Source organism: Phodopus roborovskii, unplaced genomic scaffold (assembly GCF_943737965.1).
Source record: "Phodopus roborovskii unplaced genomic scaffold, PHOROB, whole genome shotgun sequence".
In the NCBI taxonomy this organism is placed as follows: Eukaryota; Metazoa; Chordata; class Mammalia; order Rodentia; family Cricetidae; genus Phodopus; species Phodopus roborovskii.
In genome coordinates, this window is record NW_026126549.1 from 26,391,387 (window position 1) to 26,416,492 (window position 25,106).

The 25,106-nt window shown below is 38.4% G+C and overlaps 1 protein-coding gene across 1 annotated transcript in view; it reads left to right on the plus strand.

The window, feature by feature from the left end:
• Cep192 (centrosomal protein 192) overlaps positions 1-25,106 on the plus strand; it is a 69,183-nt gene that overhangs the window by 20,627 nt on the left and 23,450 nt on the right. Inside the window, exons 13-30 of the mRNA XM_051201123.1 lie at positions 193-402; positions 2,795-2,918; positions 4,472-4,602; positions 6,090-6,891; positions 6,978-7,098; positions 8,416-8,584; positions 10,487-11,390; positions 12,729-12,877; positions 16,532-16,762; positions 18,493-18,618; positions 18,786-18,929; positions 19,055-19,115; positions 19,635-19,774; positions 19,875-19,967; positions 20,559-20,677; positions 21,851-22,027; positions 22,855-22,945; positions 23,885-24,061. Coding sequence (XP_051057080.1) covers positions 193-402; positions 2,795-2,918; positions 4,472-4,602; positions 6,090-6,891; positions 6,978-7,098; positions 8,416-8,584; positions 10,487-11,390; positions 12,729-12,877; positions 16,532-16,762; positions 18,493-18,618; positions 18,786-18,929; positions 19,055-19,115; positions 19,635-19,774; positions 19,875-19,967; positions 20,559-20,677; positions 21,851-22,027; positions 22,855-22,945; positions 23,885-24,061 — 3,969 coding nt within the window. The remainder of the gene's footprint in view (positions 1-192; positions 403-2,794; positions 2,919-4,471; positions 4,603-6,089; positions 6,892-6,977; positions 7,099-8,415; positions 8,585-10,486; positions 11,391-12,728; positions 12,878-16,531; positions 16,763-18,492; positions 18,619-18,785; positions 18,930-19,054; positions 19,116-19,634; positions 19,775-19,874; positions 19,968-20,558; positions 20,678-21,850; positions 22,028-22,854; positions 22,946-23,884; positions 24,062-25,106) is intronic.

Here is a 25,106-nt window from a genome sequence, read left to right on the forward strand (position 1 = left end):
CAAAAGTGAGTTTCTCTATAGACTTGAGTAGCTGCTCATCCTTCTGTTTACCTAAATGTTTTAGACTATATTTTGAAAAAGTTAAGTTTTAAGTTTTCTTATTTTATTTTTAGGTTTACACATTAGAAGAACAAGGAGAAGCCTTGTTTGGGGAGGGGGGAAATGGAACAATAACTTTATTTTTTTTTCTAGGACGAAAAAATAGATGCTCAGGATACTTCATTGGCACTTGGTGATACATCCTGGGTAGCTACAGTTAACTACCACTTGTTGAGAAAATCACTTGGCACATCAGATCTGGACAAAGATGAGAGCAGTTACTTACGCCTGTCACTAGGAGAGTTCTTCGCACAAAGATCCGAGGCTCTTGGTTGCCTCGGTGGTGGTAGCAGCGTGAAAAGAGTAAGTGTGCACTATACTGAAAGTGGTAGAAGTCACTTATGTCACAGTGTTGCTATAATACAGCACCTGAAACTGGACAAGGAATACAGAAAGGCTTATTTTTGCCTCACAGTATTGGAGGCTGGGAAGTCCAGGATCAGATGGCTGTATTAGGTTCAGATGGTTATATCTGGTCAACTTCTGGTGAGGGTCCTGTGCTCTTGTAGCAGCTCATAATGGAGAATGTGTGTGAAAAGGATGAGTGAATGATAGAAAGCAAAGAGAATCAAACTTACTTTAAATAACCCGCTTTTGCCTTAACTTGACCACTTTTCTGAGAGCTACCTCAATGTCTTCATGAGAGCACATCCCTCTTAGACCAGAAGTCTCTAAAAGACCTCACCACCTGGCAACACCATTATACTGGGGACCAAACCTCAGTATCAGTTTTGGCAGGGGGACCACAGCACCAGGTTTTTTACTTTGAATGTTACGATGGTATAGTTAGAGCATAGCAACTTTAAGGCAGAGACGGACTAGGAACTCCCGGTAGAATAGTGTAAAAAGCTTACATTTTATGAACAATCAGACCTGGCTTCAGTTCTGGTTCTGCCTCTTAACTAGCTCTATCACACAGAACAATTGTCTTGTATGCCTTAATTTCTTCATTGGATGTTGTAAGATGAATTGTGTTGCTACATATGAAGCAGTTAACACAAATGTATTGGTAGGGAATTATGGTATTCATTTATTCCACCCATCTGCAAAGATGTTTTCAAATGTTAGAATGTTTTGATCCCCCCCCCTCCCCTCGAGACAGGGACTTTCTGTATTGTTTTGGGAATTGTCCTGGAACTAGCTCTGTAGACCAGACTGACCTTAAATTCACAGATCTGCCTGCCTCTGCCTCCTGAGTGCTGGGATTAAAAGCATATACCATCATCGTCTGGTTTGTTTTGATTTTTTTAAAATTGGGCATAGAGATTTTAGAATGCAAGCAGTTCATATAGTGTGGTAAGTCCTATAAAGGATGACTGAGTCGAAATTCAAAATAATGTCTAAAGGGATGACATTGAACTGGTATCAAATGATGAATAGAATCAGTGTTAATGGTGAAGGAAAACCCTCTGTGTAAGGCCCAGAAGCAGGTGTCAAAGTGGTCCATCAAAGGCAGATAGGACTAATATGAGGGGCCAGGGTGAAGGTAGGCTTGGTAGGATATTAAACGATTACAGGTCTCTTAAGTCCAGCACTGGGGAGACTGAGGGTCCCAAATTGAAAGCTGGGGTGAACTGAGCCATGTGAAATTGTTTAAAAAAGTAAATAAAACAAGGACTTGATGATCAGGGCTTTCTTGTAGGGGTTGGTGGTATCTCAGATGAACTTCCAGGATAGGAGGCAGAGAATGAATGCCTTTGTCATGTTGTCTAGGTTCAATTCCATGTTGCCACTGCCTTTGCCAGAGGCCTGTATGGGGGAAAGCCAGTAAAACACAGGAAGAACAGAAGTGGACGTAGGCTTAGTAAGTTGGAAGAGAAGTGGCAAAGTATGACCTACTGAAACATGCAAGGTGCAAGGATTCAAGATTTATTCTACATAGGGAATCTGAGTTTAAACAGAATTTTAAAAATTTATATTGTAGCTGGATGCATAGCTTTGATCCCAGCACTCAGGAGGCAGACACAGACAGATCTCTGTGACTTCAAGGTCAGCCTGGTCTATAGAGAGAGTTCCAAGACAGGCTCCAAAGCTACAGAGAAATCCTGCCTCAAAAAAACCCAAAATCAAACTAAACTTATTTTGCATATATGAGTATTTTGCCTTTGGGACCTGAACTTGGGACCTCTGAAATAGCAGCCAGTGCTCTTAACCTCTGAGCCATCTCTAGCCTCATTTCATTTTTTAATAAGCTGCATGGATAAGATAGTTCGAAAGTATGGTTTCCCAGCATTTAAGAGACAGAAGCAAGTGGGTCTCTGTGAGTTCAAAGACAGTCTGAGCTACAAAGCTAGTTCTGGGACAGCCAGGATTACATAGAAAGACCCTATCTTGAAAAACCAAAATTAAATAAAATAACAAAGTATGGTTTCATATGTAGTTTCTAAGGGGCTGGAGTTTTTAGGAGGCTTACTTAATTAATGACTTCACTTAACAATGATTAAATGGTGGCTAGGATTGAAGAAACAAAAGGTTCTGTCTGAAGCTTCCCCTCCTCTCCCCATGTTGGATGTGGAACCCAGGTCTTTCCATGGAGAACAAGCTCAAACGTTCTGTCTGAACTTGAAGTTAAATGGCAAGAATAGATTTGTTGAAGTCATTTTGGTGTTTTAGTAGTATTTGATAAAGTCATCTGGAGTTTTTCAAAATGGTTGGAAATAAAAGAAGATTAATTTGTGTTGAATTGTTTTTGCAGCCATCATTTGGTTATTTTATTACATCACCGGAGGAGAAAGAACCTTTTGCATTACTAAAATCTGATGTGTCAAGAAGTAATTTGGAAAAAGAAGTGACTCATCTTCACCATGATTTATTTTCAGGTAGTGGATTAAGTGAAAAACTTGAAGGAACTTTTGTAATCATGTGAATCATGTCATCAAAGTCTCTGAGGGTGAAGATGTATACATTATTTTAACCTTTCAACATTGGTTATAGATTTGACTTTTTGTTTGTTTGTTTTTTTGAGACAAGGTTTTTCTGTGTAACTGTTTTGGCTGTCCTGAAACTCATTTTGTATACCAGGCTGTCCTTTAACTCACAGAGAACCTCCTGCCTCTGTCTCCTGAGTGTGCCACCACTTCCTGGTGCAGATTAGATTTTTAAAAATTATTTAGTTTTGTTTTGTGTGCATTGGTGTGTATATCTGGGTGAGGGTGTCAGATCTTGGAGCTATAGACAGTTGTTACCTGCCATGTGGGTGCTGGAAATTAAACCCAAGTCCTCTGGAAGAGCAGCCAGTGCTCTTAACCACTGACCCATCTCTCCAGCCCTGCAAATTTGATTTTTATATAACTTCACATTTTCTTTTCAATTGAAAGTAAGGAAGACAGCCAAAATGCACCCAAATTTTTGTATAAATGACTGTAGTAAATGCAAATAATTTCAAATGACCTAGTTAAACTTGGCTTATTAAATTATTGCTGTTAAGGAATAATAAGAATTACATTTATCATTTAGATAGATCTTAAAGAGATGCTTTGAAATGTATAATAGTCTACATATAACATAATATTCCTGAGATGTCTATGGAAAAGTTTTTGTTTGTTTTTTGGGGCATGGGTGGAGGTTTCAAGACAGAGTTTCTCTGTGTATCCCTGCCTGACCTGGATTCACTCTGTAGACCAGGCTGACCTTGAATTCAGAGATGCTACAGGTGTGTGCCACCATTCCCTGCTAATAGATAATATTTTAAGTTAGATTTCCTTGGTTAGCTACGTTGTTGAGCTATTCTTCTTAGCTAACCTAATGCCTTTTGCTGCATGAATATGACGTTGAATAAATGTGCTCCATGCTTTCAAAATTTTTATTATTTTATGTGTATGGTTGCGTTGTGTTATGTATGTCTGTGCACCATGTGCATGCCTAGTGCCCATGGAGATGAGAAATTCTTCTAGATTAGTTCCTCTAGAACTAGAGTTAATAGGCAGTTGTGAGCCGTCATGTGGGTGCCAAGGAGTGAATCCAGGTCCTCTGGATGAGTGCTTTAAACCACTCTATATGTCCTCCAGATATGCCCCATTCTTACAGAGCCTGAATTCTAACACAGGACTTAGGACAAAGGGCCTGTGTGGGCAGTACATTTAGTTTTTATCATTCTGAAGAAGTATATCATTTTGAAATCAGTATTGAAACCAAATATATTAAAATAGTTTATATGAATATTTATAGGGGAGATTAAAATCCAGAGCCTTCCTTCAAAGCCTGGCCTTTGTCCAGATGTCTGTCATTTAAACACTCTTACTAAGGACAACTTGTATTTGCAATACAAAGATATTTTTCTTGACAATCACTTTGACTGGTATTTCCTTATTTCAGATTATTAATGAGGGGGTAATACATGCCTTTAAGTCAAAATGTTGTTTGTTTCCTATAGGAAATTTGAATGAACACTCCCAGGCAGAGCTAAGTGAAGGATCAGTTACACTTCAGGCTGAAGAATTGCAGGGCACTTCCCAGGTGGATGAAAACGATGTGACTCTAACTGCCAACAAAAGCAGGGCAGAGGTAAGTCAGACTTTCCTTAAGGGATTTTTATATTAACTTGATACAGTTTTCAAATAAGATGGACTAAGATCACATGTGAAAAATGTATGCCCTTATTTTCCTGGCTTCAAGTTTATTACAGTGTCCTTTAAATGAGAGTATCTTAAAAGTCAGTTTTATAATGTACATATAGAAGAATATATAAAACAGATGTACAATGAATGAGTCATCACAATTTGTGTATCCCAGGTCAAGGAAAAACACACTGAGGTGTATGCATTCACTGTTTGTTTTTTCCTGTCTGATGTGTTACGTCCTTCTTGACTTGGCCAGTAGGAAGTCTGTCAACTTCTACCTCCAGAACCAAAAAAGAAAAGGAAAGAAAATTGCCAATAATTCAGAATTCTTTTAAAAACTTTTCTAAACAGTACTTATTACTTAGCAGTGTCCAGAATACTATATTCCTTTTGCCAGTTTTTGAACATTATATAAAAGAAACTATGTAGCGTGTACTTTTTCTTTGACTACTTTTGCTTTAGCTTTTACTCAGAGAAATACAATAGATCATTTTACTTAGTATGCTGTATTCTATTCCATGAATGCTAGTGAATATTTGGGATATTTGGTCAACAATGTGTTGTAAACAAACCTTGTACCTTTGCCTTGTTGGCTGACACCCCCACTGTTCTGTCTATGTTGAATGTAACTGATGGTTCACACATGTTTGTGGCTTACACTGAAGTACCTTTGGCAGTTTTTTGAGTAGGGTCTTCAATGTTCTGTAATAATTCATGCTAACACATGACCTCTCCTCACAGAATGGGATTACTGTTTGAGTACCTCTGTAGTGGTTCTTGTTTTTTAATTTGTATTCTTTCGATCAGTTGCTTACTCGCTTGCTTCCTTCCTTCTTCCTGCCTGTTTGCTTGTTTGTTTGAGACATTGCCTCTTGTAGCTGAGACTGGTCTTGAACTCATGTGTAACTGAGAATAACTACATTCCTGATCCTCCTGCCTATACTTTCCAAGTGCTGAGATTATGGACATGTGCCAGCATACTGTAGGAAACTTTTAAATATACTGTTGGGTTCCAGTAGTTCTCAGCAGAAGGTTGGTATTCCCTATCCTGTTGCCACCAGAGGTAGATGTTTTAATATGTGTTTTCCATAAATAATAGTTTATGGTTTTTGCTGTTGGGCCCATCTCAGTTTTGTACCTGTGGTTCCTATTATGTCTTTTTGTGCTCAATTTATAAATTATGTTTTATCATAGGTATGTATGTTGACTAGGAATAAGCATTATTTTTATATATATATATGTATATATATATATATATATATACATATATATATATATAAAAATAAATAGTTTGGAATGCCATCTGTGCTTTCCAACATGTACTAGGAACATAGCTCTTGGGTAAAAGAAGACTACAAGAGATAAAAATTAATCTGTATTTGTCATTGTAAGTAGAGCAAGTTTATTTAATAGAAGTTTTCTTATTTCTAGGACCCTTCTTGCAGTAGAAACACTCTGTCTGGCGGTGGAGATTCTGTCCTGAGAATCAGCACCATTGCTTCAGCTATTGCAGATGTGTCCGTGAGTACTGACCCTGCACAGCTGGTTGCCATGATGAAGGCACTCACCAATAAAAAAAGAGGCCAGACTTGCCAGGTTGACGATACACTAGAGGACTGTTCCAGCACGTCTCATTTCTTAACTAGTGACATAGAGAAAAGCAACAGGTCCAATGCATTTGACATGGAGAAATACCTTACAAAAACAGAAGTCAGTGGTTGTGAAGGTACACGGGAGCCTTTTGTGAGAGCAGGCACATCAGACATTTGGGATTTATCTTTGCCCAAACAGCAGGCTGTTGAAGACATCAGTATAGTGGGTGTTTGTGCTATTAGTACAGGGGAACCCAAAGGAGATTCAGCAGCTGTTTTCTCTGATGGAAATGTGCAGCGTGAGACTCGAGAGTCACTTAGAACAATAACCTCTTCAAAGTCAACTCTTACCAACGTAGGAGAGCATGGAAGCACAGTTACAGCAGGGAAGGCCTGCTCCGTTGATGCAGTACCAGATATGTACAACAGTGAGAAAGCCGCCTCCGTTTCCATTCCTACACCCAGTAGTTACTCATCAATGAGGAACCCCAGAGTACCAAGCCTTCACCTTCTAGAAAAATGTGAAGAAATACAGGATAGTAGAGAACACCGAAGGAAGAAAGAATGTGCCAGTGAGACAAGCAGCAGTGACAAGCATGTCACTTTTGAAGAAGATTTTATAGTCTTACCTAAAAGTGTTGGTAAGTGTCAGTGATCGATCACATTTAAATTGTATGTTTTTTGTTGTTTTCTGTTCTTATTGGAGAATAATACAACTTTCTAATAGATGTGAAGGATGCCTCTCCCGTGAGTGGTGGATCTGGGTTTGAAGACCAGGGGAGCTTCAGACTGTCTACTTCACCACTCAGTCATTCTTCTCCTAGTGAAACTTCTGGAAGCTTATCAGGGTAAGTGTTTGCTTTATTTTTGTTTACTTCCATTATTTGAGAATTTCATACAGTCATACAATGTGTTTTGATTATATATATCTCACCTTGATAAGTTTAAAAAATGTGCTGTATATAGGAAAATTAAATTATAAAAAAAATTATAAAAGATGTGGGTTTCATAGCAAAGTTTTTTTCATTTTGCTTATTTGTTTATTTTCTGTATTGGTATTTATTTGTTTATTTTCTGTGTTGGTATTTGTTTATTTTCTGTATTGGTATTTATTTGTTTATTTTCTGTGTTGGTATTTGTTTATTCTCTGTATTGGTATTTATTTGTTTGTTTATTTTCTGTGTTGGTATTTGTTTATTCTCTGTATTGGTATTTATTTATTTGTTTATTTTCTGTGTTGGTATTTATTTGTTTATTCCCTGTATTGATATTTATTTATTTTCTGTATTGGTATTTATTTGTTTATTCTCTGTATTGGTATTAGGGATCAGGTTTTTGAGCATGTTCTGCCATTGTGCCACATTCTTACCCTTCAACCATTGAATTTCTTTTTTTTGTTTTACTTAATATATTGTGAATATCATTCTTTTTTTTATTTTTTTTTAAATCTTTTGTGAATGTCATTCTAAGCCAGAGCATAGTATTTAGCAGCATGGTTTTTGGTTTTGTTGTTACATGTTAGCAATGCTAACAGGCATTCTGCCATTGAAGTACATCCTGCCCTAACAGCATGGTTTTTAGTGGTTAAAGAGTGTTTTGTTGTATGCTTGTGCCGTACATTAGTTCCTCTTGTGTGGCATTTGAGCTTCCTACTATATTAACAATAAGCATACCTTTTGTGAAATGTTTTTATATTTATGGTTAATTTTCTCTCTGGATGAATTTTCTCATGTCTAGAATATCTGAGTCAACAGACTTTCTAGGTGCTGCTTAATTGCTCAGCCAAAAGTTACTCACTTTATCTTTTGATTAGCAATACCTGGGTATTTTGTTGTCTTATCTACATAATATTTTTGTACTGTCTTGCTTTTTGAGGATAGGGATTTTTTAAAAATGGTTTTATTAACTGATGTATGTCAGGTACTCAATACATTTTTATTAAGTGAGTAACTAATTGTTATGTGTCTGTGTATGGTATTTAGTAATGAAAATGAGACAACTTTTTCTTTAATGGTAGCTTACCAGGTAGGTCATCAGCAGGGGTATAATTGATTATTTTAATTAAAGATGGCTAGTTTGTGGTTGAGTTACTTGAAGCTTGTAGATAAACAGTAGTGGCCATTGCCTATGGAGATTCTAACGCCATGCTCCTGTCCCTCTTTCAGGTGTGCTCTAGAGTCTCCTGATTTAGCTCATCACCACAAGCGCCACTCAGAGTGTGAGCTGTCTGAGTTGGTGTGTTCCCGTGCTGACATGAGCAGGCTGACTTATGTGTCTGAACAGGAAAACAGCTTTCCTGTCCCAGCTGCTGATGAAAGCTCAGAGCACCACAAGGTGGGTGCCCACTTGGACTGTTTCTTTGTACAGCTTCAAGGCCAAAAGTGTTAGTGATGCTTGACTCAAACTGGAATTCTGGCCTATTTAACTTCTGTGTTGCTGTTCTGTATCTTTAGAGTGAGTTAATGTATGTATATATTTGTACCTAAGCCTTTACATTGATTCTTGCCCACTTCAAAAAAGAAGCCTCTTTGACCAAGGATTAGAGCAGCATTGATTTACAGGTATAAACGTAAATATTTGGGAGATACTTTGACAACATGTGCTTTTAGTGAAACAATCATAGTAGGTTCCCTTAGGGCCTATGACCCCCCCTAGCCATGGGCTGTTGACCAGGTTTACAGTGTCAGGTATGAGTTCCTTCCTATGGACAGCCCTCAAATCCAGTCAGAAAACAGTTGGGCACCCCAGTAATAGTCGTTTCATTATTGTACCAGTGAGGGCATCTCTTAGCAGATCAGTTATTGTAGTAAGTCTATTGTTGTGGATAGCGTAGCCAGCAGGGAGGGAGTTCTAAGGGTCAGATCTAGCTTGATTTCCCTGTGCTCTGCTACCCAAGTGTGAAGATTCTTAGCATCTATTATTGGTGAGTGCCCAAGAGCAATGGCAGTAGCGTGCATTGTTTTAGGGCTCTCTAGGATCTCCCTGACCATTAGCTTATAGGGAGATATTCTATACCTGGTGTTGGAACTTTCAAACCATTATCTTTTAGATGAAGCATTGTTTGCCCATACAGGGTATCTCTATCTCCATTCAGCTTCTTTTAAAACTTACATTTTTAATTACCTTACAAAGTAGTGGGGTTCCATAAGGCTTTTTGTTACATATCCTTAGTTTAAATTAACCCACTCCTGCCCCCCATCCCCTGAGTCTCTGTTTTTTTTTTTTTTTAAGCACAATGTTTAACTGCTGAGTGATGGGGCCTGGGAAACTCTCTGCTGCTTATTAGCCCTCTTGTTTCACCTTTGTGAACGCTTGTGGCATGAAGTCAGTGCTTATCACTTAGTAATTCAACCCTGAGGACATATTTTTTTTTTACCATTAGTACTGTGTCTTTGCTGCTTTTTTTTTTTTTTTTTTTTTTTTTTTTAAGAGACAGGATTTCTCTGTGTAACAGTTCTGGTTATACTGGAACTCACTCTGTAGACCAGGCTGGTGGCTTAGATCTACCTGCCTCTGTCTCCTGAGTGCTGGGATTCAAGGCATGCACCACCACTGCCCAGTTTATGTCTTTGTTTCTAAAGCTTTGTTTCATGATAAATATCCATTATAACCAAAAATAATAAATGAGAGTTAAGTGTGCTCCTGTGTGTGTTAGTTCTAGACTGTTCATCTTACAAATCTGTAGCTGTTACTACTCAGGTTGTACATTATAAAAAAATAATAAAAAAAACCCCATAGTTTAAAAATTGGAAAATGCTTAGTACTCAAAATATTCCTATCATTAAGTCTTCAAGCATATTTAATTAGTGTAGACAAATAATGGGTCTGGGAGGGTCTGGGAGCAGGCATCGTACCGACAGTAACCACATGCCCCTATCATTTGATAGCTTATCTGTCCCTTACACTTTTATTTACTAATTTTTACTATTTTTATAAAGCTTACAATGAATCCTTTAATTTGAAAAATGTTATCTGACTTTGATTCTTTATGTAAATGTTTTAGATGCATTTGATGTTCACCTTTTATTTCCCTCCTACTGTAAGACTTTATGAAACAATGGGTGCAGCTTTCATGTGTTAGCTTGCATTTACATATTGGCAGTTATTTTTCTTTGTACACTCTATTTCAAGATTTCATGTAGATTTTATGTTATTTGAGATTCATACCAGCATTGTTTGAGTCTTCTATTTTGTTCAATCTTTGAATTATTAAAAAACAAAATTTTTCACACTTAGAGTGATCTCACCAGTGAGTTGAGCACAACAATTGTTCGAGCCAGTCCGACTCCAGAAGAAGAAACTGTGGAGAAGCTAAGAAACAAAGTTCCAGGTCAGAATGCAGAAAAAGTAGCATTGCCGTGTATTGTCCAGGTTGAGTCTGGTTTAGGAAAAGTGACAGGAACTCCTTCTCTGAGTAGCAGATTTGAAGATGGAGAATCTAATTTTACATCGAGTCAAGATATTTATTCCAGAAGTGGGGGATATTTGGAAGCCATTAAGGTGGAATCAACATCTGGCTCCTGTGAACAGGACCTGATTGCCCAGGCTCTCCTGAACAGGCCAGGTCTGAGCCATCGGTCTGGGCCAGCCATACCAAGCCTCCCTGTATTGAACCAAAAGGCTGTGGACCAAGGTCAAAGGTTAATGTCTACTGGCCTGTCAACTGCCAGCAGTGAATCTAGCAGCCAGATTCCCAATCTGGGCACTTCTGCAAACCAGCACAATCTTCCTCCCCACATTTCAGCTCATGCTTCTGTTGCTAAGGAGCAAAACCAGGCTGCTCTGTGCCCTGCACTCTGGACTGGACATACGCTATACACAGCTCCTGTGGCCCAGCAGTATTTGGGACCAGTCCCTTCATCTGGGAATGCTACCTTGCCTCAGTGTCATGCAGGCATGCAGGTCTGTGGAATTTCAGGGTATTCTCCTTATCCTTCTGTTGCATCAGAACATGTGGCTTCCGGGATGTGTTTAGGACCAAATCTTGCCTCTGGAATGATGGGGCCCTCTTCTCTTTATAACCTATGTTCTACTGCTGTACACCAGAGCCTCCTGAGTACAGCAAAGCCATTTCCAGTGCCATCTGTTGGTGCAAACTGCGAAACTGAATCATGGGACTCAGGGATGATGTCTGGATTTGGTAAGATGACTTTTTTTTTGTCATATTTTTTATTCTGTAAAGGTTGAATTTCTCTCTCAAATAGGTCCACAAAGCTGGCTTTTTTTCTTCTTAAAGAAATGCTGATTAAAATTAATTTATTTCTTTTAATTTTTAAGATTTGTATGTGTCTTTGTGATTGTTTACACACATACATACACAAATGCTCATGGAGGCTGAAGGAGGGGTATTAGATCTCTTTGGGCTAGAGTTGCAGGTGGCTGTGGGCTGCCTTGTATAGGTGCTGGGACTCGAACGTAGGACCTCATTATCAAGTAACACATTCTTACTTGCTGAGCCATCTGTCTAGCCTCGCTCATACTTACTATGTAGACAAGATGACTTGAGCTTTTGATCTTCAATCCTCCATCTCCAAAGTGTAAGGATTGTAGATGTGATCACACAGTTTATTTTGGGTTCCTTCCTTACCAGCCCTTCCTTTGACTGAGAGTGAGAGCATCAGAATGTTTCTATGCTGGGTTATGAAACTTAGCTTAGAGCATCAGTAAGCTGTTGTTGAGAGTTTTCTGTGTCTTTGTCCTAATGTTTCCTTTCCTCTGCACTTGGTTTTTGCTATTTTTTAAATTAAGAAAAGTCCTCTTTAGAATCATTTCCCTGAATTAGTTAGCTTCCACAGTGTTTCATGGGCATTACGTGATGATGGTGAGGAGCAGAACTCTGCTCTCATCCACTGCATGCTTCTTCTTATAACAGACATCCCTCTGTGGAGCTGGGGATTGTACTGTAGCCCAGCTGAGGGGGAGGATTGGGAAAAGGTGTAAGGATTGGGAAAAGGAGACACTGTGCCAGGCACATCTGAATTAGAGCCTCTGGAGCATCTCTTTACACTTGTCAGTGGCTTTATAAACTAGGAGAGAAAAAGGGCATGATAGCAATAACAAAGACTTAATCTTCTATAAATTCTGATTCAATTAGTATTACTTGTGTTGCATTGTTTGTTTTTCCTAGAGTGTATAGAAGAGATAGAAACTGTTGGCAGCTTCCACTGAGAATTTTTTTTTTCTTTTCTTTTCTTTTTTTTTTTTTTTTTTTTTTTTGAGACAGGGCTTTTAGAGCTCTTTGAGCCTGTCCTAGAACTTGCTCTGTAGACCAAGCTGGCTTCAAACTGCCTGCTTCTGCCGCCTAGGATCAAAGGGCCTGTGCCACCAACACTGGGTTGCACTGAGACTTTTTATGTCAAGGATTCTTATACTTCTAAGGCCTTTATTTTATGGTTTGTGGGCATAATCGGGCATAATGATTTCCTTTTAACCAATCAGATCTTTAGTGTAACTTGCATTTTGACTTGCTTTTATGCAGGGAATGCCAGAGTACCTGAGGAACTGAGGTTTCCTCATGCTTGCTGTGTTGGTATTGCTTCACAGACCCTTCTTAGTGTCCTCAACCCAACTGACCATTGGCTACAAGTCAGCATCAGAGTTCTCAGTATCTGTGTGAATGGCGAGAAGGTGAGTTTTCTATCTTCATCTCATTGGGCATCACAGGTGCACTTTAACAAGTACTTCCTTTTACTTCCCTTTTAAAATAATAAAGTACTTTCATTCTTTGACATTTTAATGTATATATACTTTGTATTTTGGTCCCCTTTCCCGTAAGTACTTCTAGACACCCCCCCCCCCCCACCATCTCTCACCCCTGCTTTTTCCTTCCTTTTTCTCTGATTAAATTGTTCTTTGTTCTTCTTCTGTTTCTTAGGATCTCCAACGATTTTTTTTTGTTTTAATTGAACAATATATTTTTACCTGCTCCCCTTCCCTCCTCCCTCTTTTGAAAGTTTTTTTTTTTAGACTATTTAAGATTTATTTATTTTTATGCATATGAGTGTTTGCCTGTGTGTATGTGTATACGCCACAAGTGTGTAGTGCCCATGAGGACAGAAGTCCTTGGACCTGGAGTGTAGACAGCTTTGAGCTATCATTAGGGTGCTAGGAACTGAAACTGAGTCTGCTGTAAGAATGCTCTTAGCCACAGAGACTTCTCTCCAGCATCCCTTTAGGAAAGTATTTTTGTTTTGTTTTGTTTTAATTTTTAAATTTCTTCTTTGATAACTTTTACATGTATATAATTCACCCTGATTACTCTCACCCTGTCTTCTCTTCCCCTCACCATCGTCATCATCTTTCCCCGTTCAAGTCCCTTTCCTACATTCATGTCTTTTTGTTTTGTGTGTGACTCACTGATATGTGTAGTTCACAGTTAGAACTATCCATTGGTGTGTGATGAGCTCATAGTTGGTATACAGCTAAACACAGTGAGCCCTTCAGTAGCTTGTAATTCAGGAGGGAAGGGTAGAGGCCCAGGAACACCTTCCCATTTCATGATTGGCATTGGTAGGCAGTCTTTGCAGGCCCAGTTCAGGCAGCTGAAGCTGCTGTGAAGATCATGTTTGTAGGGGCATTCCTGGAAGATAGTATTTTTTCAGCCTTTCTTCTTACTTCCAGCTTTTACATTTTCTCTGCTCCCTCTTTCTCAATGTTCCCTGAGCGTTAGAGGGGTTGGCGTAAGTGTCCATGCTGTTTAGCACTGAGAACTCAGCTATCTTTTGTTCTTAGCCTCATGAGCAGCCGAGTGGCTTTGCACCCCTTACTATTGCCCTGCAAAGAAAAGCTTCTCTGAGTAAGGCTGAGGGTAGCATTCGTCTTTGGTTTGAACTTAAATATTTAGCATGCAGTTTGGTGCCACATTAGTTTAGCTTAACAGTAGTAGTGAGTTTTCCCAGGAGGACCTGTGACCTCCCTCAATCATGAGTTTATCTGGTTTACAGTACCTGTATAAATTTCCTTTTATTAAGCAAACCTCATGTCAAATCTGGGTGCATGAGTGGCCACATCTTGGGCTTGAGTTCAAGTGCCTTTACACTGAACCATCTTAGTGGTCTCCTTTTTGGTATTGTTTCATTTATTTATTTTTTGGTTTTTTTGAGACAGGGTTTCTCTGTATTACTTTGGAGCCTGTCTTGGAACTAGCTCTGTAGATCAGGCTGGACTCAAACTCACAGAGATCTTCCTGCCTCTGCCTCTGCCTCCTGAGTGCTGGGACTAAAGGCGTGTACCATCAACGCCCAGCTCTTTTTATTTTAAGCATGTTCCCTATGTAGCCCTACCTGGCCTGATACAAGATCTGTAGATCAGACTGCTCTTCTTTCCTTCCTTCCTTCCTTCCTTCCTTCCTTCCTTCCTTCCTTCCTTCCTTCCTTCCTTCCTTCCTTGGTCATCCTTTTGTGTTTACCTTCCAACTGCTAGGATTATAGGAATATGCCACCTTGCCTGGCCTTTTCACTCCCTTGTTTATATCTAGTCTATTCACTTCTTTCTAACATGTATAGAAATACTAACACGGTTCTTTTTTTTCCTGTTTATAAGTAGTAGGTATGTGCAGAGACCTTGTGTATAGCATACACATGCACTGCTACAATTAATTTGTTTTGTTTGCTTATTGCCAGGCTGGGTCTCATGTAACTCAGGCCAACTCAGACTTGCTAAGTAACCAAGGATAACTTTAGACTCTTGATTGCCCTTTTTCCACCTCTAAAGTGCTGGAATGAGTATGCAGGCATCACTATGCCCAGCTCTTTTTTTTTTTTTTTTTTTTTTTTTAAATCTTTGTTACATAGGACTTGATAGCTACCCAACTGAACAATTTTGGATTGGGGTCTTTTTTAAAGCCTCTCGTTGTAGTGTTTACAGTGTAAGACATGAAATCTGAATGCTTTACATTTTCTATCACTTTTAATGTTTATTAATCATTATCATTTACTTATAAAGCTATGATATTTTGCCTTTAGTACAGTTAATCACTGGGTGCTCTGAGTTCATGGTTTTACTAAATACAATTGACAATAAGCTATTGTCATGTATCAAAAAAAGAAAAGAACTAAGTTACTTATTTGGACTTAGTCTTCACTTGGTAAGAGCAGTATTATTAATTTGTCTCATATTTTATTATGTAGTCTTTGAAATCCATGGAAACGATAGCCTTAATGTCTTGCAAGGATCTCGTGTGATCAACCACAGCTCCTTTCAGAGGCTTTTTTTCTTACTCTGATGGCCATGTGTAAGTTGTGAGCAGGGAGGGTAGGAGTAGGGTCTGTAACTCCTGCTGTGACATGTCCAGGCTTTGTGACACTAGATGATTTTATTCCCTTTCTCCTCTTAATATCCTTATTTAACTGGTAAAATAATATTGTCTCAAGCTTCTTTTCTTATTGCTGTGATAAAATTCTGTTGGCAAAAAAAGAGTAGAGAAAGAGTTTACTTTGGCTCACAGTCCTAGAGCATACGCTATCGTGGCAGTGAAGTCAAGGTAGTAGGAGCTTGAAGCAGCTGATTACATCATGTTCATTCATAATCGGCAACCAAAGAGCATTAGATGTATGCTGCTACTCAACTCCCTTCTCCACACAAGTCCTGGATAGTAGCTAGGGAATAGCACCACTGCAGGGGTCTTCCACTTCAAATAGAGCAATCAAGGTAATCTCCCATAGGCATCTCCCAGGTCCATCTCCCAGGTGATGGTAGGTTTTGTAGTTGACAGTTAACATTAATCATCACTTCTCTGCTGTCTCTTATTTTCCTCACTTTTCCATCTGTTACCAGATCATTAAATGAGATAAAAGTCAAATAACGGGAGGAGGGCATTGTACGTTGAAGGTATGATTTGACACAACATGTAGAAAGAGAAATCATCCTAGGCCAGTTTCTGGGGCTATGAAGTATTTCTGTGTTCAGTGTCCTTTTTGGAAGAGTGAGAGTTGAGGTAAACATGTTCACTTTAAAATCTACTATAGGAGAGGACACAATTTATTTATGTGTGTATGCGTGCCATAACACATATGCAGGTCCAAGGTCAACTTGTAGGGATTGGTTTTCTCATTTACCATGTGAGTCCCAGGGTTCAGACCTATGCTATCAAATTTGTCATCATATACCTTTTACCTACAAGTCATCTCACCTTTTAAATAATGTGTGACAAGAGTTCAGTATTTTTTAACATGTAATGAAGGTCTAGATTTCCTAGTTTGGGAAAAGGAATCTTAAACTAAACAATTATTAGCCTTGAAAGGTAAAGCCATTTCTAACACTCTGTCTTGTTCTTATTTATAGGTGGATCTTTCAACACAAACATGCTTGGTTTTCAAGAATAAAGTTGTTATAAGACCTCATGCCACAGAAGAGATAAAAATACTTTTTATACCCACAAATTCTGGGATTTTCAGATGTACGTTCAGTGTTGCTTCTTGGCCATTTTCAGCAGATGCTCATACAATAGTGCAAGCAGAAGCTATGGGAAGCAGAGTCATTCTTACTGCTATTGCTGAAACCCCTGTTATCGAGGTAACAATTGTAAATGAGTCTTTTGTCATTTGCTAAGGAAGAAACACATGGTCAGATGTGCCACAGTGCTTCAAGCTGTTTCTTAAAATTTTTCTTTTAGTTTTGTTTGCTTTTATATGTATGAGTGTATGTCTGCATGTATATATGTGCATCACACGTGTGCCTGGGTAGGTAAGAGAAGGGTGTTTGGATGTGGTAGTCAGTATAAACTAGGCCATTAGAGTTGTCTCCTTAGACAGCTGGAACTGAGAACTGGGCCATTCTCATCCCTTTTGTTTAAAGTCTGTTCTGACCAGTGCTGATCTTTCTGTATCTTTCTATGTCATCTCTCTTTTGTTAATAGATTCCAGTTTCTTTTAACATCTTTTTGTTACAGTGTCTTTTTAAAATTCAGCCAAAAATTTTCTTTTTTTTCCATGTGTCTTCATTGGTATGGAAATGCAAAGAAGACATGAAAGATTCTGTGTGTCTCTGCTGTTGCTCTATGCCAGTGCTGGTGTGGCCTAGACTCAAGATCTGACATTCTTCTTGCAAACAATCTTTTGAGATGTACCCATCCATGTGAAGGTCCCCTGATATTTTATGAACACCAGGCAGTTTTTCAGATATTTTGTTTTTGTTTTTTAATATTCTTAGAAAGAACACTCTGAATTTCAGAACTTTATGTATGGTGTTTACATTCCATTCCAGCTTTGCCCTGCCCACAAGGAGCCTGAAATATACTACCTTTGGAAAGTGTCAAATCACAACTATGTTGGGGGGGGTTAATTTGGACCCCCTGACCTTCATTAGCCATTGTAGAAGTCAACTCCCACTTGCTAATATGTCTTTGATTTCCTTGTAGTTTCATAAACTATAGAAGGAAAGTTTGTGTTTTAAATATTATGTAATGTTTCACATGTGACTTTGAGGGTGAGTCTGTTAAGTTGTTCTCCTATGTTTAAAGACACACCAGTCTATTGCGGAAGGTTTTCTCCTTCCTGCCTGCCACGTCAGCCCACAGATGTTATATTAATTATAATAAAACTGTTGGCTGATGACCAGGGCTTCTTACTAGCTAGCTCTGTCTTAATTATTAACCCATTTCTCTTAATCTATGCATTTCCATGTGGTCTTGGCTCACCAGAGAGTGTCCAGACCTTCCACTCCTTTGTTTATTACATGACAACTGTGCTTGGTGGGCTCTCTCTGCCTACCTTTCCCAGAATTCTTCTTGTTCCACCTATCTTCTGGCTTCATTGGCCACACAATGTTTTATTCATCAACCAATAAGAGAAACATATATACAGAAGGACATCCCCCATTACCAGTCTAACACATAGCATATACTTACTTTAAATGTCTATTTGACATCATTTTAAATTATTTTTGTATCAGACTGAATCTGAAATATACCAAGATCTTCATGAAGTTGTGACAGGAATTAAGGAATTAAGAGTCTAATAATATGATTAGTTAAAGGAGATTTGTCTTATAAAATGATTGGTTTCATTTTAAGAACTAAATTATTTTCCAAGTAGCAGTAGCCACTTTGCTTTATTCTATAATATATTTGAATACTTAGCCTACTTTAAAAGACTTTAACACTAGTTTTATAGACAGCAATAAAATAAAATGGAAATAAAGTAGGATGGGAAACTTAGGTCTAAGTTTACCAGTAATGCTGACTTGGTAATATGTTCATTAAAAATAGACTGCTTGTTACCACTCAGTCCTTTTTTCATGCATAGGCAGAAACAGAAAAGAAAGGTGTTCTGGATTTTGGTGACTTGACCTATGAAGGCTGGAAAGCTCTCCCACTCAAGTTAATAAATAGGACACATGCTACTGTGCCCATCAGGCTGATTATTAATGCCGTAAGTACTAACCTAAAATAAGAGTCTGCCTACAGAATATATTGATTTGAAATTATAGGCATGGCTGATATTCTTGGTTAATTTTCCCTTGTAAAAGTAAATTATATTGCTAAAGAGCCCATTAGCAAATGTACTTTGCTGAAACTGATTTTTCTGTTTCTGGACAGAATGCCTTAGCTTGGCGCTGCTTCACATTTTCCAAAGAGCCCATCCATGCTTCTCTGAAAGCTGCTCCTTACTCTGATGTGATTGCTCAGCTGGTGGCCCCATCTGTAGTTAGTCATGTGATGCCTGCGAGTTACGATGGACAGGTAAGTGGGATCAGTTTAAAAGGACCGACTTAGAAGTAAAGAACAAGTTTGCAAACTACTTTTATCTTACTGGGATTTCAGTCGTAGTACCAATATACATTAAATTTTTGTTTTTCATTTAATAGGATCCAGAATTTCTGATAGTTTGGGTTATTTTTCATAGCCCAAAGAAACTCTTCACTTCAGGTATCATGTATACATATTTTCTGAATTATCCTATTTTATAATTAAACTTCAGATTTACAGTTTATTTTCTTGTTAATTAAATGACAATATTTTGGATTATTGCCAAGAATTTTATGTTGTTTTGAAAAAGGGGATGATGGTATGATACTTGCAGTTAAGTGTAGGTAATCTAAGCAGGTGCCACAGGACCATTTTCTCTTGTCTCTCTAGTCATACCTAGAGAGTATGGATTGTTTTAGTTTATTGTTTAATTTATTTAATGTATTATTTGTACATCTCTGGACATGTGTATGAAGGTCACTAGACAATTTTATGAGGTCAGTTTTCTTCTACCTTTACATGGGTTCTAAGGGTCATACTCAGGTCATCAGATCATCAGACTTGCACAGTAACACTAATACCCAATAGCCATCTCCCTGCCCCTGAATTTTCTTTGGACCCCTAAGGACATCCTTTTGCAATACTGGTGAAATCTTGGATTACATATCTGTTGACTGAAATAAAAGTAAACTTTCATAGAAATTCTAGGCTCAGCAGAAGAATTCCTGGCCAGAGTGGATATAGAAGTTGACAGCCCAAACCCTATACCAGTTCTTAGAAGTGTGGACCTTCGAGCAAGAGCAGGAATAGCTAGGATTCATGCCCCCAGGGACTTACAGGTATCCAGCCTCATCTTCGCTCTATTGTTACTCTGTTATGCTCAGGTTGATAGTTTTTTAATTGTGACTCTTCTGAATGCATCTTTACCCTACCCCACAGACTATGTATTTATTGGCCGATGTAAATTCTTCAACAAGGCAGCCCTTGCCTTTGAAAAATGCTGGAAATATTGAAGTTTATCTAGATATCAAGGTAAGAATTTCTCCAAGAGTGCTTTGGTAACTTTTCGATGGCTTCTGTGCTGGCAACCTTGTTAGGATGTTATGAGGACTAGGCTAGGAATTACGAAGAGTGTTGTAAAAATTGAGAGTCACACTAGCCTGAAGTACATGCTTGGTTAATGTTGAAGCCTAATGCTTTGAATATAAGAATTTTTGAGTAGTTCCTTAGACATTTGTGTAGCATCTGTGCATATGTAGAATTGGAAGAGAATAGTCTACATATGTAAGTTTATCTCTAGGTGAGTGAGATTATGGTAGTAAGTAGCAGTTGGAGATGGGGTAGGTAAAACATTTGAAATGGAGGCAGAAGGAAATATCCTTTTAAAAAGGAATAAGACAGGCACTGATGGCACACACACCTTTAATCCTAGCATTTGGGAAGCAGAGGCAGGCAAATCTCTATGAGTTCAAGGCCAATGTGGTCTACAGAGAGAGAGTTCTAGGACAGCCAGGGCTACTACATACAGAGAGAAACCCTGTCTGGAAAAACAAACAAAAGCAAAAATCTAAAAACTGGCAAAGAAAGGCACACAATACATGTTGTGGTTATATAATTTCTTAGGTCGCAGAACAAGGAAGTCAGTTTTCAGTGGATCCAGAGAATCTATTTCTTAAACCTGGAGAAGAACGTGAAATTATAGTTTCATTTACACCAAAGGATTCCAAAGCATATGAAGAAAGGTAATATGAAAACACTTATAATGACCACTTGTTTGGATGCTTTTTACTCTTGTAAAGGTACCTGCTTTATTTCCCCTAATATATACTATGACGATATAGCTGTGCTTTAATCTTTTCAGTTACCCTTCATATATAGGTATGTATATATGTATGTATGTTTATGTATATTATATACATGTATGTAATTTATAGTATCACTGTTATGTGTATGATGTGTGTGGTATGGGTGTCACATGCCATGGTGCATGTGTGGAGATCAGAGAATAATTTTCTCCTTTCACCATGGGCTTGGGGATCAAGTTCAAGCCCTCAGGCTTGCACAGCAAGTGCTTTTACCCACTGAACCATCTTGCTGGCCCATCTTTTTTGTTAGTAAAATGCTTCTCTTAATCCAAGTGAATCAAAGTTAAGAAGTGGCTGTTTTCTGGTATATTCTGACTAAATAAATAATAAAACATGAATTATGATATTCTTTAACCTTTTTCTTCTAGAAAAGTTTTACTTTGTTTTTTATTTATTACTTTACAGTTCTTCCCAGGTCTCTTCCAGGACCTCTGACTTTAAATAAACCACACTAGGGAGTTGAGTTCCCTCTATGGAGTGAGAAGGACATCTCACTCTCATCCTTAGGGGTTTGAAAATCAGATGGAAAAACTTTGATTTGTAAATATTTTTGGTTTCAGTAAAGTATTTAGATGTCAGTAATGAGTAAGGCTCAATCAGAATATCATTGTTGTTTGTGTTTAAACTTGACTATATAGAGCTAACTTAACATATGTCACCCAAGCATCTACAAAAGTACCCACTGCTTTTCCCCAGCATGGAGTACAGGGTGCCCACATCTAGTTAGTTCATTACTAGAGTCTTTTGGAAAAAACGGACACTAGTTTAAGTGCTTGTTTAAGCCTCAAGTGCTTGCCTTGTGTTGACTTTTGACTTCAGCTCTTCCCATATTCCTCCTGAAGAAAGCCCTGTGAAATTTCACTTCTGCCATGTAGACATTATTGCGATATCACTTCTTTTGTGTGTTCTTTCCCTGGGAACATAAGCCTTTGGGGTAGAAATAATGTGTTTTCACCCCAGACTTGGTCCCCGGGACAAAGGGAGAGTGTAGGATATAGTTGCTAGGAGAACTGAGTGTGGGACCCTTAGCTTTTTTTTTTCTTTGGTCAGGATCCTGAGAATATTTGTACAGCCATTAGGACCTCAGTATGAAGTGATGTTAAAAGGTGAAGCCATTCCTTCTGGGAGTAAACCTCCGCCACCTGGACCTCCCCACTCAGATGTCCCATTGATTCTGTCCAATAAGCAGTTTCTGACCTGGGGAGGCCTCCCTCTCGGCAGGACACAGTAAGTGTTCACAGCAACCATTCCGGAGCACTGAGATTTTGTTGTCTGATTACCTGTGTTACTCTCTCAGGTGTTAAATATGGCTGTATGAGTCTCTTTAGATTTGAGATAAAGCTGCCATGTGTTTGCTTATCTTCATATAATGATCCTAAATTTTAAATAAATTTATAATGTCTAATTTTTAAAAAGCATCTCAAACTGGCTGTTATTTTCTTAGGCTTTTTGGTGAGCTCTCTGATGAATATGAAGGGTACTTTCATGGAAAGGCAGAGGGAAGATAATTGAGTCACTGTAATTTACTTAGGGAGATTGCAGCCTAGTTTGTAAACACTTAGAACAGCCTTCAAATTAAGTGATAATGGTCTGCATTTTTTGTGCACAACAGATTTCTTATTTTGTATTGAGTGAAGAAAGGAATTAGTTTCAAAATTTCAAGGTTTTTCATACTGGCAACCTACTATTTATATGTCCACCTTGCTTATATTCTAATGTCTTTAAAAAGTGAGGTAACTCTGCTGCATGCTACTGAAAAGACCCGTTTGTACAAATGAGCCTGGTAGCTCTTGTTTCCCAAAGAGTTCCAGCTCTGTTAAAGATTTGATTTATGAATAAGGCCATCTGAGAGGATAAATTAGAGAAATTAAATTAAAAGTAAATCAAAAACCTTCCCTGTTGCATAATTGTGGAGAGATGATTCTAGCCTATCAAGGTGAGTTATACAGTCAGCCTGTCTTTAGACTTTGTGGTCAGGGTCACTTGGCTTTGCTTCTGTCACTGTGGCAGTATCCATGGAAAAGAAGACATTGAAAATGTGTTACTGTTTTCAGGCTTCAGAAACTAGTTTTGAGAAACAGTTCTACAACCACAGCCCAGACCCTGAGACTCCTTATTAAAGGACAGGATCAGGATTGCTTTCAGGTTCGTACCATAGTCTTTGTTTTGTCTGATATAAACACCCTTTTTTTTTTTTTTTTTTTTTTTTCTTTTTGTTTGTTTGGTTTTTTGGTTTTTCAAGACAGAGTTTCCTTGTGTCTTTGGAGCCTGTCTTGGAACTAGCTCTTGTAGACCAGGCTGGTCTCGAACTCAGCCTCCACCTCCGGAGTGCTGGGACTAAAGGCGTGCCTCTACTGCTCGGCTGGTTTAAGTACCTTTAAAAATTACTTTGTTTTGTTTATGTAGCAGGGTCTCACTGTATAGCCTTGGCTGGCCTGAAACTCAATATCCTACTGCCTCCCACAGGCCTATGCCACCACACATGGCTTGAGTACAGAACACTCAGTATATGTAGACCATTTGTTGTTTTATTTGTCTGAAATTGGACTCACTATGATAACTCTGGCTGGCCTGAGATTGCCTATGCAGACCAAGCTGGCCTTGAACTCACAAGAGATCTGCCAGCCTCTGTCTCTCAAGTGCTATTATAGGTGTATGCCACCACTCTCAACCTAGACCAAGCGGCTTTGTGTCTGGTTTTTTTGTTTTGTTTTGTTTTTTATTTTTTAAAGTGCTTGGGAGGGAACCCAGGGTCTTGTACATGCTAAGCAAGCTCTGTACTTTTGGGCTATCTCCTCGTCCAGACCAACTGATTTTTGTTTTAAAGATTTTTAAATTTTTGTTTTATGTGTATGAGTATTTGCCTGCATGTATGTTTATGCAACATGTACATGCCTGGTCCCCATAGATTTCAGAAGAAGGTGTCGGATCTCTGAGACTGGGGTTACAGGTGCTTGTGAGTGCCATGTCGCACTGGGTCCTCTACAAGAACAGTGCTCTTAATTGCTGAAGACTAACTGTGTTAATGTGTGTTTCATTTGTGCCAATATTTGAGTTTATATAGTGGTTGTTTTTAAATTGTAGATTAAGAACACTTTTGGCTCAGAAGAGAGATTGACCAGTAACTGTGAGATCAGAATTTGCCCAGGAGAGGACTATGTAATCTCTGTGTTATTTGCACCTACTCGATTATCTTGTATGTTGGCTAAACTAGAAATCAAGCAACTTGGAAATCGTTCACAGCCAGGCATTAAGTTTATGGTAAGAGAAGTTCACTGCTTTTTGTCATCCATGGAGTTGGTGTTAAGTTACAACTATTACTTTAACATCGATAAATCATGTATTCTGTTTTTTGCTAAATTATAAACTTACAAACAAATTATAGGATAATTATCAAGTCATTAAAAGCAACTATTGTGAGATTCATATAACCACCAAATATCCTTCCTAATGCTTTTAAATTTTCATTTCAGCTTGAAATTTGGAACGTGTATAACATAAGCATTTTGGGTAAATCAGAGCTATCCATTATAAACAACTGATACCACAAGCTAGATAACTTTTTTTTTCTGTAGGAGTGTTTTGCCTTTTTTTTTTGTACTACGTATGTGTCTGGTGCCCATGGATACCAGAAAAGGATGTCGGATCCCCTGGAACTAGAGTTACTGTTGTAAGCTGCCATGTCGGTGCTGGGAATTGAACTTGCCAGTGCTCTTAACTGCTGAGCCATCTCTTCAACCCCAGGCTGGATAATTTTTAAACATTTATGCTCATAATTCTCAAGCTGGATGTCCCAAATCGATGTGCCAGCAAGTTCACTGTCTAGCAACAGTTGCACTCTGTTTCAAAGGTGACACTTGTTTTTGCCATGTTCTTCACTTGGAGTAAGAGTGATGCATTCCCCTCATCTTTTTTTTTTTTTTTTTTCTTTAAGATTTATTTATTTATTATGTATACAGTATTCTGCCTTCATGTATGCCTCCAGTCCAGAGGAGGGCACCAGATTTTGTTATGGATGGTTGTGAGCCACCATGTCATTGCTGTGAGTTGAATTCAGGACTTCAGGAAGTGCTCTTAACCACTGAGCCATCTCTAGCCCCTCCCCTGTTCTAAGCACACTAATTCTACTTTTGAAAGCAGGGCTGTCATGACTTCAGCACTTCCTAAAAGTCCTGATTCCTAATGCTGTTATGTTAGGGATTATTTCAGCATATGGATTTTGTGAGACACCAACATTCAGACTTGGGCATATATCTCTTGATTTAATTTTCTAGACCATGTTCCAGATACTGGGCCTATAGAGACT